Raw genomic sequence first — 16873 nt, forward strand, 5'->3', positions numbered from 1 at the left:
TCCGATGCGTTTGCGGTAAGCCAGTTGGCGGCAACGCGTTACAGCACAAGAGAAACCTCCACCGCGAGGTAACCTTGGGATTTTATTCTGTAGGCGCTGCGGGTCCTTTATTCCGTCTTCAAATGTCGTATTTACTATACTGTGCCGGGCAGAGGAGACATCTCTGCCTTCCAGCTAAAGGGTCCAGCGAAGAAGGTATCGGAACAGTCCGGGAGTGTTACAGGTGGGGCCTAGAAGGGAGGCGTCAGCATTGTAACCACCCCCTCCGCCTCCCTCCCTACCCCCCCCCCCCCCCCCCCCGCCCCCCGTGTGGTCACCAGCCCAGGGCCTGTCGTCTGGACTTTCAAGAAGTATCCATCAATGAATGGATTCGTAGGAGAAAACGACAGGACAGTGTGCCCGGACGTGGAGGGTGAATGAAGCAGAAAGAGGAAACCACCATGCATCTCAATTTTCTGCTTGACTGACAGAGACAAGAGGCTGGTGGTCCCGCCACGAGCCGAAACGGACAACAGGCAGGTTCAGTGTGTTCTGGGAGAATGCCACGGGTTGCATTCTGCGATCTTAACCACTGAGTAGTTCTACAGACATTTACTGAGCATGTGCTCTGGGTGAGGCCTTGCCGAGAACTGGGACCGTAACGGGGAAGAGGACCATCCTGGTCTCCGACCCCAGGGAGCCTGCACGCTGGCGTGCAGCGACACACGGAAGTGACTCTCGCAGGGATGCTAGGAGATCCGCGAGTGTGGAGGACGTGTGGGATTTCGCAGGCGATGAAGCAGCAATGGTAACAAGGCAAGCAGGAAACTGAGGTCAGATATACTTACTTGGAAATCGTCAGGAAGAAATGGGCGCGGAAGTCACGGAAGGAACCCGCGACAGGACTCGGGGCCGCCGACGGACCGGTGTGGTGAGGGGCCCACCGCAACCTGGCTTTCCTGGCGCGACTGCACTTGTGCAACCCCTCTCCGACTTTCCCACTGAAGCCCTAATAGCGGCTGAAAGGACTTCGCCTCCACCCTCAACTTTTTGGATGGCTTTCCGCACATCTCGTGCCTATCACTCTGATTTTTCTCAAGACTCTTTCCCCTGGGAAAAAACCCAACAACAAACTGGAAGAAGGAACAGCTTCTTCGTGACACCACCACTAACTCTCTTTGTCCTGTACGTCTTCTTGGAACACTGTAAACCTTGTTCAAGGGCAGCACCGGTTCTTAATTTTTTTTTTTTTTTTTTTTGTATCACACACGGTGCCAGCATTGCGTTGAGCGCGCTAAGGAACGTTAAATTCTTTTATCTCCTTCTAAATAATCTTCACATAACTAGTCTTAACTGCCTTTGGCATGCTAAGAAAGTACCCTGAGAAATGTAGTTTGGGAACTTTCAGGAATGCTTGCTAACTCATGTGGAAGGTTTGACACCAAAGAGATGGCTCAGAGTGGGGCTGGGAGATGATGAACAATTAGCTGTAATGACTCAATCAAGCCACGTAGACGACAGTGGTAGTAACAGGGCACCTATGCTATCGGGGAGACTAATTTAATGGAATGAGAGGAGAGTTCCATAAAAACTGTCAGTTACCAAAGGAATTCTGATGAGCGCTGTAGTTGCTATGTAAGGAGTTTTCAGAAACAGAACATCCAAATCCATTATATACAATGGAATGTAGTTCAAACCCACGTGGCCACCATGGTTAGAAGGCATTTACCTACTAGAGGTCCCAGTCCACCTACCTTGCTTGCCCTCTGGGCCCACGAGCCAAATCATCCCTCTGTCTCCGGTGTGCCTACCATATATTCAGATATTTGGGGAAAGCAGCTTCTATCCCCTTTGCTGCTGTGTTGTAAGGAAGGAGGGGGAATCCCACGAGTATAGCTCCAATTTCATAGAAGTCCCTTTCCCCCTAATACATTGCTACTTCTACTTTTAGCTATCTTGCCCCAGTTCCTAACATAGAATCCAATAGAGATGTGGTAGAAATATGTAATTTATAAAGATAATTAAAATCAATCTTGAATTTTAGCTCCTAAAGAAAAATTAAAGTGAATTTTCAGGGACTGTTGGTATTACACAATGTTTGTATCCCCCTTAAATTCTTATGGTGAAGCCCTACCTCCTAAGGTGATGGTATTTGGAGATGGGGCCTTTGGGAGGTGATCAGGTGGAGATGAGGTCATGAGGGTGGGGCCCCTATGATGGAATTAGTGTCCTTACAGGAAGGACAGCACTTTCTCCTTCTGCCACGTGAGGCCACACTGAGAAGGTGGCCACAAACCAGGAAGAGGGACCTCAGCAGGAACCCAGTCCGCGCACGTGATCAGAACACTCAGATGCAGCGTGTGAAGTGCTGCCCCTGGGACATACGTACAAAGAACTCCAGAAGCACAGAGGCACAGACCTGATGGGAAACCTTTCCTAGGAGGCGACCTTTGGGCTCCTCAGGCAAAATGCAACCAGAGGTGGTCCTGGCCCAAAAGCATCAAACAAATCAAATCACATCAACTTGAAAGAACTTAAGCTAGAGATAGATGATGGTGCCACATTTAAACAGACCCTTATTCTGATGAACTGCAACGTATGCACCCTCCCTGTGTACTCAGTTAAGGACTGAGAAGCCAGTAGTACTGTAGTTAAATATAGTTCGTATGAGATTTAAAAAAAACAAACAAAACTGCCACAGAACGGACCTGTTCCGGGACTTTTCCAATCTGGGGACTGGCTGGACCCTACCCCACCTGCTCTCTGGGCTGCACAGTCAACCTTCCCATGGTGTCTCCACGGGAGGAGCTCTGTGCCCAGGGAAGCCCCGAGATACCCCTCCTGGTTTAACAGAGTATGATGCACTGGCACTCTCTCCAGGTTTTCCCTTCCTTCTCAGCATTTTGATTCTTGTCCAGCCAGTTGATTATTTCATTGCACTTCTGTCTTCATTACTGACCCTCCTTTGACATTTCTCATTTCAACTCTGGCTTTCCTGTTGAGTGCCGTGTTCATATTCAGTTCTTGAAAGACATCCTTATCGTGATACTTCGGTGAGCCATATGCTCAAACCACGCTCCTAATTGGTGACCATGATATTGTTTCTCCTTTCCGGTACTCCTGTCCACGAAGGATACGTGAAAGACACCTTTGGCATCGATATCACAGAACCGTGGTTTGAGGGAAGACAGGATGGGGTGGGGGGAGTGTAGCTGAGCTCAAGCTTCCAAGCAGCTGGTTATCTTGGTTACTGCTCACTTTACTGACTCAATTAAGCACAGCAGGCTGGTTATCAGAAGAGGCAGAGAAGGTCCGCATCTGCTTGGTGGCAATGGCTTTGGACCCCATCACAATGATCATGATTCCACCAGAAGTCTCCATTCCAAGAGAAAAAAGAGATACCCAAGAGCAGTAACTTTGAGTGCTCTCCGATTTGCCCCCAGTGAAATTTGTCTCATCAACACTGATGTTTTCCGTTACTGTGTCATTAAGGAATTCTCATAAGAGACTTTATTTTCAAGTTAACTTTACTGAGGCATAATTTACATACAATAAAATGCAGCCTTTCTAACTATACAATTGGAAGACTTCTGACAAACGGATATCCTTGCAACTGTCCCTGCAATGTTTCCATCATCCCAAAGAGTTCCTTTGTGCCCCTATAAAAACTAAGGTCCCATCCACCCACCCATCCCGAGCTCCAGGGAATCAATGATCCACTTTCTGTAACTACAGATTCGATTTGCCTTTCTAAATCCCATAAACACAGCACATCTGTTTTTGTGTCTAGATTTTTCCATTCGGCATAATGATTCTGGTATTTATCCATGTCGTGGCATGTATTAGTAACTAACTTATTGCTGAGTGGTATTCCACTGTATGGATATACCACAATTTGTTTATCCATTCCCTTACTGATGGACACCACCTGACTTCTTCTAGTTTGGGGCTATTATGAATAAAGCTGCTAAGAACATTTGTGTATAAAACAGCGAGAGGACCCGTTTTCGTTTCTCCTGGGTAAAATACTTAGGAGTGGAACTGTTGAGTCTTCTCGTAAGACAATGATTGGTTTTATGAGAAACTGCCAAGCCATTGTACCAATTTATATTTCCACGAGTAATGAAAATTTCAATTGCCCCCCATCCTTACTAATAACTGGTATCAGTCTTTTAAATTTTAGCCATTCTAATGGGTGTGTAGTGATATCACATTGTAGTTTTTAAAGTTTTTTTGTTTTTGTTTTTGAGAAAGAAATAGAGATAGTGAGCAAGCGGGGAGGGGCAGAGAGAGAGGGAGACAGAATCCCAGGCAGGCTCCACCCTGACAACGCAGAGCCAGATGAGGGGCTCGAACTCACAAACCATGAGATCATGACCTGAGCTGAAGTCAAGAGTGGGACGTTTAACCGACTGAGCACCCCTCACATTGTAGTTTTAATTTGCACTTTCTTGGTGAACAAGGACACTGAACATCTTATTCATGTTCATACGGCCACTTGCATTATTTTCTTTTGTGAGGTGTCCAAATCTCTCCCCCATTTCAAAAATTGGGCTGTCCTTTTATTACGGAGTAGAAAGACTTCTTTAGATTTTCTGGGTAAGTCCTCTGTCAGGAATACATACTGAGAACATCTCCTCCCAGCCTGTGGCTTGTCTTTCAGATACTTAGCAATGTCTTTCTTTTTTTTTTTTTTTTTAGCAATGTCTTTCGAGGAGCAGTAGTTTTTAGTTTTGACCAAGTTTCCCCCCCAAGGTTCATTTTTTTTTTTCCCTAAGAAATCTTTGCCTGCCTGAAGGTCAGGAGGCTTTCTCCTATTTTTTATTCCTAAAGTTTTAGAATTTTAGTTTTTATGTTTTTCAGTCTCTGATCCATGTGTGTGAAGTGAAGAATAGAGTTCTTTTTTTTTTTTTTTCTTTGAGAGAGAGAGAGAGAGAGAGAGAGAGAGAGAGCAAGATCATGCAAGTGCAAGCAGGCGAGAGGCAGAGAGAGGGAGAATCCCAAGCAGGCTCCGTGCTGTCAGCACAGAGCCCAGCTCGGGACTCGAGGCGGGGCTCCATCGCACAAACAGTGAGATCATGACCTGAGCTGAAATCCAGAGTTGGATGCTTAAACAACTGAACCACCCAGGTACCCCTAGAGTTTTTTGTTTTTTTTTTTAAACTTATGGCTATCCAATTATCCCAGCCATTCGTTGAGCTGACTTATATTTGTCAAAAATCAATCACCTAAGAAAAAACATCAATTGCCTATATGTGTGCAGGTCTGTTTCTGAAATCTACTCTGTTCCATTAATCTATATGTCTATTCTTATGCCAAGAGTCAAATGTCTTGATTACCGTAGCTTGATTTACCGCAAGCCTTAAAATCAGGTAATAAAAGTCCTACAACTTTGTCCTTTCTTCAGCGTTGGTTTGGCTAGTCTAGGCCCCTTGCATTTACATTTTATAATCAGCTTGTTACTTCTAAAATACATTTTTTAAAAGCCTGCTGGCATTTTGCTTGGGACTGAGTTGGAATCTACAGGGTAACTTCCAGAAGTAACTTCTTCATAATACTGAATCTTCTGTTGTATATACATGGGATATGTCTTCATTTAATTTCTCAGCCAACATTTGTAGTTTTCAGGGTACAGATCTTTTCTTTTTAATTTATTCCTATATAATCTGAAGTCTTGACCATGTTGTAAATGGTATTTCAAATATTTCATTTTCCAATTGTTCATTGGCAGTATAGTTAATTTTTTATATAGTGACCCTGGATTTTTTAACCTTGAGAAATTCGCTAATTAGTTCTTGTAGCTAGCTTTTTTTGTAGATTCTTTAGGACATTCTACATACAAGATCCTGTTGTCTGTGAATGAATTGTTTTACTTCTTCTCAAGAGATTTTAAATCTTGGAGCTATAAATACAGCCACCTGCAGGGACTGGTGCCTTGTCTAGCTGGCACGGCACAGGGCTTTCTCCACATGTCTAGGGTTCTAGAGACTGGGTTAGCAGCGGATTCTCCCAACGGCCGCTGTGTGACAGTGGTTACGTGTCAATCCTTTCACGGAGAGACTCAATCTCAAACCGGCCTCACTACTGGAAGAAAGAGTACGCTCAGCATCCTCTGAGTAGAGGGGGACGAGCCTACACAGCCCTTCTGTTCTGAGAGTTTTATGCTTGCACTTGACCATTTGGTTGTCCACTTGGTTGTCAAGGTATTCTTCATTCAAGGTGTCCTCGGTTGTAGACCCGATGCCAAGAATTCCATCTTGAATAGTGAGAAGAGACACAGAAAAATGGCCACGTTCCAGGTTAGAGATCAGATGGTTAGTCTGTTATCATCCTTCTTGCCCAAGCCAAGTGGCAGTGGCAGCTGGCTTACGGAGGATCCTGCACGTGGGAGCAGTAGGTGCTTGCTGGCAGTGCCTTTGGTGGCCTGAAGCAGGGGATCGTTGAAGTGGCAGCAGCAAGAGGATGACGTGGGTCACAGCACTTACCAAGTAGGCTTCTAAAACGTTCTCCACCTCTTTCAAAACCTGAAGTCTATGTTAGGCAGACTTCTAAGACGTCACCCAAAGATCCTTGTCACCTGGAATTCACACCCCTGTGCAGTCCCCTCCCCCGGACCGTGGGCTCCCCTTGTGACTTGTGTCTGACAAAAATACCGCAAAAGCAAGCAGGCTGTAATCGCTGACGAGGCTACGAGAGACTGAGTCTGTCTTGGAGGTGCTCTGCCTCCTTCCTCTCACCCGCTCGCCCAGACGAAACGGGCTGCCTGCTCTACGGAGAAGACAACGGGGCCGGGAACGGAGGGAGGCCTCTGGCCACGAGCTCAGGAGGAGCTGAGGCTTCAGCCCAACGGCCTGGGAGGAACTGAATCTTGTCGACGACACAGGGGTGAACTAGGAAGTTCGCCTTCCCAGCTGGTCCCGGAGATTACTGCAGCCTCGTGAGAGCCGGAGGCCCGGGCTGAGCCGGACCCGGATTCCGGACTCCTCAAACTCTGGGACAGTAAGTGCTGTTTGAAGCCACTCAGGTTTGCAACAAGTTTTTTCGCAGTGATAGCTAACGAGTATAACCACAGGAGAGCCCTCAACTCTGTAAAGCTTTGGGCATCCCTTTTATAGCCCCTGGACCTTCAGCCTGTAGGCACAGTCCACAGCTATGCAAGTCCAATGTTTTTCATGTCTGCCCAGACATCTGGATTGCCAGATCCTGTCTAGGTGGACTTAGTACCTAAAACCGTATTGCAGGCCACTGAAATTCGAATCTTATGGTATCAATGATCAATCTTTTCGCGGTAGCTAAAAGCAACACGGTTTAGGGTGGGCCTCGTGCCCTGACCACTGGCAGCGACCTCTACTCGCCGGTGCTGGAAGACGCCCATACAGACAGAGGTGGTAGCAAGTTCAGGGACAACTATAGTTGGTACTATACAGGTCAGTGACAACTACACAGACAACTTCGATGTTGTTCTTCAGGGGGAAGTGTCTGGTGTGGGGGAAAAAATGTAGATACCAGAGCTGCCATAACATTCAATGAGCCATGGTGGGTTTCTGAAGTTGTAAGTCATTTATTTTTGACTGGGCATCGGATGCACTGGGGAAGTGGTAGGAAAGAAGACTGAAAAAGAGGAGGAAACATGAAGGTCCTTGTATATGAAAGCAAAAACACTTGAACATAACCCTTTAGGCAATGAAGGAAATTAAAGGTACTAAACTGGCTGGAGGGAAGGAGAAAAGGCAATCCACAGATAACTAACATCAAGATAAATCAGATACTGAAATTATCTGACAAGGATTTTAAAGCAGTCATCACGAAACTGCTTCAATAAGCAATTATGAACATGCTTGAAACAAATGAAAAAAAAGAAAAAAAAAACCAAAAACCAAAGTCTCGGCAAAGAGAGAACATAAGAGGAATCATACGAAAATTTTAGAACTGAAAGGTACAATAAGCAAAATAAAAAAATTCAGCGATGTGCTCAGCAGCAGAATGAAGGTGATAAAAAAAAAAAAAAAAAAGAATCCGTGACCTCTAAGGCAGAGCAATGGACATGACCCCACACAAATGACAGAGACAAACCAGAACAGAAAACAAGTGAACAGAGCCCTGAATGTGTGCGGGAACAGGAAAGGAGCTTATATTCGGGCTTTCTCATCAGAAACCAAGCAGCTCGGAGCTAGGTACCATGGCAGTTTTCGGGTGCTGACAGAACAGTCACCCCAGAACCCTAGAGCTGGGGGCGGCGGAGGGGGGGGCTTTACTGAGACAGTCTCACATGAAGGAAAACTAGGAGGGTCTGTTTCTGCAGACTTATCCTAAAGGAATAACTAAAGAATGTTTGTGAAACGGAAAAGACTAAAAGAAATCTTGGAACATCACGAAGGAAAAAAAGAACAACAGAAAGAACAAAAATAGAGGTAAATGCAATAGAATTTCCTTCTCCTGAGTTTTCTAAATTACATTCGACGGCTGAGGCAAAAATTGTAACACCGATGGAGCTGTCACAATGTCTGCGGAACAGTTCAGACAATGGTACTGTAAATGGTGGAGGGTAAAGGGATGCAAGGGGTGGTAGATTTCTACACGTGACTTACTCTAGTCAAACGTCAAGACCAGCAGACCGATAAGCTATGTACGTATAATATAGTATCTAGAACAACCACTAAATATCTGTGCTGAGAGACACAGTAAAAAATACACAGATAGATAAACCAAAACGGAATCCCCAAAAATGTTTTAAGGAATGCACAGGAGGGCAGGGACTGATACAGGCAACAACTCGGATGGATCACAAAGGCATTATGCTCAGTGAAAACAGTTTTAAAAGTCGCATGCCGGGCGATTCTATTCATGTAACATTTTCAAAATGACAAAATTACGGAGACTAGATCACTCACGGGCAGGGGTTAGGGATGGTGGGGGAGGGGAGGCGGTGTGACTAGCAGGGGCAGCACAAGATCTCTGGTGACACAACAGCTCTGCATCCCCGCACTACATGGTCATGTGGACGTCAACGTAATAAAAGGTCACAGAACTACGTGCGTATGTCGCAAAACATCCATTTTCTTTTCCACCCTCCTTCCCCACGTCGTTTCTCTCTATCATGACCACCTCCACCCATCCCACCATTCTCTTGATGCCTATGTCTTCTCAGTTTTGCTTCATTTTGCTTCTAAATGCTTGTGTGATGGTTCTCACTGGATGGCTTCTTGCCCCGTACGCTCAATGTATCTTTTTTTTTTTTTTTTTTTTTAGTGTATTTACTTTGAGAGAGAGAGAGAGAGAGAGAGAGAGACAGCAAGTGCGTATACATGGGGAGGGGCAGAGAGAGAGGGAGACAGAGCCAAGCAGGCTCCAGGCTGTCAGTGCAGAGCCCAACTCAGGCCTCAGTCTCACGAACCATGATATCGTGACCTGAGCCACAATCAAGAGTTGGACGCTTAACCAACTGAGCCACCTAGGTGCCCCTCAACATATCTTAAATTTCACTCCTCCACTCCCCTTGACCCCACCTGTCTAGGTACTGCCATGTTTCTACCGGGCACTCGCAGGCAAACATCAGTCATCCTTGACTCTTCCCTTTCCCTGGCCTCCCATTATCAATTACTTGATTTGTCTTGGAAGGTTCTTTCTTGAATTCATTTCTTTTCTTGCTGCCACCAACACAGTTCTGGGACCCAAGAACTCTTGCTTGAGACTTGATGAGAGCTTGGAAAGGTAGGCCTCCAAACTCTCACTTATCTCATCTAGTCTGCAGAGCAAATATCAGAATTTCCTTTGATGCAATAAAGAAAATTTCTGGAAACTGTACACAGCAGATGGGGAAGGGGAAATCTGGAGATCTGAATACAAGTCAAACAAGGTATTTCTCCCAAACAGTGAAACACATTTACTTAAATGTCAAATTTCTCTTCACACAGTCACACAAATTATAAACAGTGTTGTGTCTTTCTCAGTGAAAGCATAAAATACATACCTTAACTCTACGAGCAATGCTGAGGAACTGACAAGTTTTATCATAAAGTTGTTCCAGGTTTTCTCTGTCCCAGTAGAAATCGGGAGTGATCAAGAAGTCTGAACTCAAGTTTATACGGTGTCTTAAAAAAACAGAAATTATAAAACTTTACCTTGAATGAAAAATCACAGTCTCTACTTTATTTCTTTTTACCTAGTACTTTATGAAAACATTTGTTAATGCTGTGTTTCTGAGAAACACGTAAATAAAAAAAAATTTACATAAGAATTTCAAAATCTGCAACCAAATTACCTCAATCTTTAATATTATTTATGAAGTAATTAGAAAAAAATCCCCTCATTTTGCTTTCATTCTGAGCTTTTTTCTGTTTTCATTAAAAATTTTTACAATATATACACTTTTTTTTTTTGTGGCTAGGTAATCATGTGGCTTAAAAATGACAGAAAAGGTACACTGGCAAATCTCACTCCTATTCTTATCCCTCTTTCCTTTTCTCCCACCCATAACGGGTAACCAATGTTAGCTTTATTCTTCCAGTGTTTGTGCAAACACTGGACAAGTATACACACACACATCCTTCAATATCTACCTTTTTGCATAGGAGCCCTAAGCTTACTTTTAAATGAAAATTTAAGGCATAGAAATAACACATAAATGGTTATTCGCTATAAAAAAGAAAAGCCCTAGAGAAGAACTCAGAAAACAGTAGTCAGCCCTCTTACCCTAAAACACAACTCAAATCCTTTAGGCCCTGCGAATGCTTTGCTGTGTCCTTCCAGACCTTTCCTGTGCATACATTCATGTATGCGTGTGCACATATAAACATATATTTGTAGTACGATACATATCAAGATAAAGATGAATATTTATTTTTGTTTGTTTTACAAACTGGATAATACTATACATAATTTGGATTTAAGTTTTCACCCAATGTAACTTGCCATGTATCTATCAGAGATTTACCATGTTCCTTTTACTAATACACAAGCACTTTTATTATAAAGAGAAGAAAACTTAGGATAAGGACAGTAGGACTCTATAGAAACTGCTCACAAACCTAAATATATTTAACTCTAACTTCTGAGTTCTGATACGATTATAATCTGCCGTATCAAATTCTGCTTCTGTTACCAGAGAAGAGGATAGAAGAATCTCTCTACCCCACTTCTTGGAAAACTCAAGGCTTCACATGCGCTGCCCGGATGCTCCCGATGAGTGGGCTTTTATTTTGCTGGCTTCCTGAATAAGGGCCGCTGAGCTATGAGAAATGCACAGGTGATGAAATCCTGGAGCACTTCTCTCCAAGCCAATCTCTACGGAGAATGTGGAAAACAGCTCTCAAACTACATACAACGATCTCGAGTAGCTCACGCCATATACTCTGAGGGACAAAACACCACTGCCTGGTGAGAATAAGGCCAGGATTCAGGGTGTTTCATTCCATGAATCCTGGGAGAATTACAAAGATGAAATAAACGGGAAACCTTTCCAGAAACTTATTTAAAATGATGCATTGATGCATTCCGTCAATTTTAAGATCCAGTTCTTTCCAATCTCTGAAAATGGAAGGCATCTTTAAAAAATGATGTCTTACGGGCAGCAGGTGTGACTTAGTGGCCATTGCTTTGATTTCCCGTATGCTTCCTTTTTATGTACACCCAAGAGGGAATGTGACGGAATCTACACCCAAGTAAGGCTAAAAGTCATTTCGGTGTAAATGTTAATTCTGTGATAAAAAAGCATCGTATCATAGTTTAACTGGCAGCACTTGTCTCTGTTTCCCGCATATATAGGAATTAAAGTAAAATATATTATTTACTTTAAAATAGTATTTATAATATTTATAAAATAAATATATTTTAATTCCAACGTAATTTGTAATGGTATATTAGGTGTACAATACGGTGACTCAACAATTCTATACGTTGCTCTGCGCTCATCGTAAGCGTACTCTCAATCCCCTCACCCAGCTCCTCTCTGGCAACCATCTGTTCTCTACAGTTAGAGTCTGTTTTTTGGTTTGTGTCTTTCTGTCCTCTGTTTGTTTGCTTCCTAAATTCCACAAATGAGTGAAATCTTACGGTATTTGTCTTTCTCTGACTAGCTTTATTTTGCTTAGCGTTATGCTCTCTAGATGCAGTAAGATGGTTTTCCTGAGAATTCCTGTCACCCAAATTCTAGAATATGCCTTTTTCCCTACAGAGAACATCTCCTGTGCCCCGTACGTAGGTTGACTGTGGATGGATCAGGATCTCTGTGCACATGCAGAACCTCATGCAGTGCGGTCCCTAATGTAGCCCCAGGGCTCCTGACCGGGAAGGTTCTGCCTGCTTATTTATCCAGGAGATAAATATAGCTGCAATTCCCATAAGGGTACGTGGTTGCTTTTTATTCTACAATTACAGGAGTGTTTCCTTCAGACTGTTAAATACATAAATTACTTTATTTACAGAGAAAATTCTACCTCAGGGCAAAGAGTTCACCCATTTTCTGCATAACTTCTTGATGAGATAGTTTCACTTTCTTCCCAGCTTTTAAAGCCTATTTGGGAGGGAAAAAAATACATACGTACATACATGTATATCTCTCCAACAAGTCACAGGACCAAACAGCACATTCGAAAGCAGTCACTGACTCCACGTAAATGACTGTCTTGGATGCCACTCTCAGTCATTTCTCTTTGAAATTTCAAAATCTTATTAAGTAGAAATTTTACACTCCCTTGTGCCACCTCTAGGATCTACATTCCTAACCTCTTACTGAGAAAGCAGGGCCTCTTACCCCAAGAATAATTCAATTATTCATTCAAGTAATAAACAAAATCACAGTAAACATGAGTGTTAGTGTATTTTGATATAACTTTACACGTATTTTTCAAGCCACTATTTGTCTCATAATTCAGCAAAACACTTTTCAATCAAGAAAACTGGTCATAATCCTACTCCTTAGAGGGGACAGAGCTCACTTCTCAAAAAATACAGTTACATTAAAATTATTGGGGCGCCTGGGTGGCTCAGTCGGTTAAGCGTCCGACTTCGGCTCAGGTCATGATCTCACGGTCCGTGAGTTAGAGCCTCGCGTCGGGCTCTGTGCTGACAGCTCAGAGCCTGGAGCCTGTTTCAGTCTGTGTCTCCCTCTCTCTCTGACCCTCCCCTGTTCATGCTCTGTCTCTCCCTGTCTCAAAAATAAATGAAATGTTAAAAAAAAAAAAAAAAAAAGTAAAAAAATAAAATAAAATTACTACACCATCAGAAGAAAGTAATTAGACTTTTAAGTTTTAAAAAGTAAAAACAAAAACAAAAAACAAAAAAAACAGCATAAAATGTTTTTATTTTATATGTAACGAGTGTTCTGTTTTTGCTTAAATTCAGTGTAGGTTTTCTAGTGTTTGTTACTACTTTATTGTACTCCTAAATATATTGTTGGGTGGGAAATCTGTATTTTTCCCAAACAGAAATCAATCCTTGAAAACAATCATAACATTGGTATAATTACCTCTGGAATTGACTGAATAGACTCAACAAATTTGTCCAGTGATGCCTCCCAAATAGCCAGTTTCACTGGGGGAAAAAAATAACAATGAAACTTTTTTTTTATCATCATACTCCTGTTTCTACAAAACGCATAATGAATTGCACAGGACCTCTACCACCATTGCAGCCAAGTTTAAGAAGCACATGTGTTAACAATGTGACACTGAAACTTAAGAATAGTTACCATCATACAGGGGAGCACTGAGCGCTCTGCCATGCTGGCAGACTAAAGTGACACCTGGCAGAATTCCTGACTTTCTAACACTGGATCTCAGAAACCCAGGACTATGAGGTCCACCCTGAAGGGAAGTGTGGCTGTGCAGAGGGGGCAGGACCCAGGCCTTCCTGGCCATTCGCGGGCCCCCTACTCTTCTCGGGGCAGTGTGTAAAGCTCACGAGTCCCCGAAGACTCCGGGAGCAGTGGACAGGCCAAGCCAGCCACAGCGGTGGACAGGCCATGCGTGGCTGCAAATCTCTCAGAGAACTTCTAGTTTTATTCAGGTGCATGGATCTTCCAGAAAAAACTGAGAGCCACTGTGGCTCTCTGTCCCACTCCCGTGAGGAACTGGGTGCACTTTTCTACAGAGGCCTGCGCCCAGTCACAGCGGGCTTTCTCTGCCCGGATTACAGACAACCTGAGAGTAACGACCATATAGAAGAAGAGAGGGACGCAAAGGGAAAAACAACACTACAAAAAATATTTTTGGAGAGGGCAAGCTTTATTGAAAGAATTAATAAAGAATGAGTAGCTTCAGCAGATACTCTGTTCCCTATGTACTATACGTTCTTTTCTCTTGGAAGGAAAAGAAATGCTAAAGCTTTGCCGAGTGTTCTGTGAAACATGCCTAAATCCTTACTAAATGGTTAAGCTTCCTTTGATGAAATGAAAACTATGCAACATATTCTCGGATAAGTAGCAATAACTTACCTGAAAGACAAAGAGCATTTGAGAAAGCAAATTTCTCTAAAATGGCGTCATCTAAATCTAGCTCCGAATTTAACCTGATTTCCCCTCTATGAAGTTTTGACTGTCCCCTGTGAGAAGAAAATTAAAAAAAAAAAAAAAGGTATAAATCTTAAAAAGCACTTTAATTTTTTTTCACTCTTTCTTCTTCAATTTTTTTATTTTGAAAAAGTCACTTTACACTCTTTCTAGAGGTCATTTTGGCAATTTAAACCAAGAGTCTTATAAATGTTCTTATATCCTTTGATCCAAGTAATTCCATTCCTAGGAATTTATCCTAAGGAAATAATAAAAAATGCAAAGGAAGATCTGTGTACGAAAAACTTTTATGGTTAAATGTTTAACAGTAAAAAACTAGGAAAAAAAATAAACGTTCAATAGGAGAATGGTTCATTTCTATGAAGTCCACAGAGCAAAAATCAGCAAGCATGTTTTGATATTTCGTAGAAAGGGAATACAATGATCACAATAAATTGCTAATTGATAAAAGGCTGCTCATACACACAGACTGTGATCTAAAATCACACTGACAGGGTGGGAAGGGCGAGGGAGATGGGGAAGCGGTGAAAACCTGAGGTTACATGTGAGGATTTTGCGGGGGCTGGGAAGTGACGAAAGGGTGGGAATTTGGGAACATACGTGTCACAAGCAAACAGGAAAAGAAGAGGGTAAACCATCACAGAGGATGGGAGGCAAGAGACAGACAAAGCGGTGGACAAGGAGGCCTGACGGGAGGGCAGCGAGGCAGAATCTGCTGACAAGCTCAGGTGGAGGGAGAAAGAAAAGACAAGAAAGCAGAGTCGACAGGATGCTTTAATGAAGGAGCTTGGCCAATGTCACAGCACCGCACAAGGCAGCCAAGAGCTGGAATCACTGGCAGGACTCACCAAACAACTTATTGACAAAACCCAATTACGGAATCTGGGATCCAAAGAGATCCCAGTTGGGGATTTCACTCCTCCACAGACCGTAAGGTAATACCTGTGCACACGTGTGCGTGTGCGTGTGCGCGCACAGGGGCACACATGTCTGTCGGTGCCTAGTAAGGAACGGTTTGATAGGGAAGTAGAGCACAGAAGGGAAGTTCGTGGGAACCATAACCACAAGACCAAGTGCTTAATAATAAAAATTAATACAATTCTTTAAAAAAATTTTTTTAATGTTTATTTCAGAGAGAGAACACATGAGCGCACACACGCGCACGCGTGCAAGTCGGGGAGGGGCAGAGAGAGGGAGACACAGAATCCAAAGCAGGCTCCAGGGTCTGAGCCGTCAGCATAGAGCCTGATGGCCCCTAGTGGTGCCTGAACTCTTGAACCCTGAGATCATGACCTGAGCTGAAGTCGGACACGCAACCGACTGAGTCACCCAGGCGCCCCTCAAATTAATAAAATTCTAGGGCGCCTGGGTGGCTCAGTCGGTTGCGTGTCCGACTTCAGCTCAGGTCATGATCTCACAGCCGGTGAGTTCAAGCCCCACGTCGGGCTCTGTGCTGACAGCTCAGAGCCTGGAGCCTGCTTCAGATTCTGTGTCTCCGTCTCTCTCTGAACCTCCCCCGTTCATGCTCTCTGTCTCAAAAAAAAATCAATAAAGGTTAAAAAAATTTTTAAAAATAAATAAATAAATAAATAAAAATAAAATTAATAAAATTCTATTAGTTCTTCTTCTGTTGTGTCTCTCAGGTTCACGTCCTCACTTTCAAGTGTATCCACTCTGGGCCCAGGCCCTCACTTACTGGTCCGGTGCCCTTGGGCAGGACAAAACATCTCTGAACCTCGTCCCGAAAACTAGTTAACGTCATTTGGAGGGTTTTTGTCAGGATACATGAAAGGAAGCGTGGAAAGCACTTAGAACAGTGCTGGGCACAGGGCGAGTAGTTCACCTTTGCCGGCTATTATTACTTAGCTCTGATCCCATCTGGTCTTTCTAAGGCTTACTGGTGTCTCTTCCAATTTTCCTAAAGCTCTGCTTTCATCGCTTCCTCTAATACACAGGATTCTTTCTCCATATTCCACTAGACAGGTAACTCCAGGCCTTTCAATCCTGTTCACACAGCGTTTTTCTCTGTTCTGACATCTTTTCATGTTTCCCTGCTTGCTGAGACAGGAAAATCAGCTGGTACGTTGCCTACCCACTCATCTTCTCTGAGGACGCTGTCAGGCCCCCACTTCCTGCAGACACCCCCATTTCTATAAGTAATTCTCTTAACTCACACCCTCGTCCAAACTCAAAACCAACAGGGAAAAAAATGGACTTACTCATGAGGACCTTTACTATAATAACCTGATAGGTTCTTTCTGATGAAGGCATAGTACTTCTGAGGAAGGTTATGCTATCCACTTGTTTTTGTTTTTTTTTTTTTTTAATATTTATTTTTGAGAGACAGAGAGACAGAGCACAAGCAGGGGAGGGGCAGAGAGAGAAGAA

General features: G+C 43.4%; 1 protein-coding gene across 2 annotated transcripts in view; it reads right to left on the minus strand.

The window, feature by feature from the left end:
- RMND1 (required for meiotic nuclear division 1 homolog) overlaps positions 1-16873 on the minus strand; it is a 47434-nt gene that overhangs the window by 6494 nt on the left and 24067 nt on the right. For both annotated transcript variants that reach the window (XM_058735658.1, XM_058735660.1), the window contains 4 exons: positions 14411-14517; positions 13445-13509; positions 12414-12490; positions 9950-10070 (listed from right to left, as the gene is read on the minus strand). In XM_058735658.1, coding sequence (XP_058591641.1) covers positions 9950-10070; positions 12414-12490; positions 13445-13509; positions 14411-14517 — 370 coding nt within the window. The remainder of the gene's footprint in view (positions 1-9949; positions 10071-12413; positions 12491-13444; positions 13510-14410; positions 14518-16873) is intronic.

This window comes from Neofelis nebulosa, chromosome 6 (assembly GCF_028018385.1).
Source record: "Neofelis nebulosa isolate mNeoNeb1 chromosome 6, mNeoNeb1.pri, whole genome shotgun sequence".
Classification (NCBI taxonomy): domain Eukaryota; kingdom Metazoa; phylum Chordata; class Mammalia; order Carnivora; family Felidae; genus Neofelis; species Neofelis nebulosa.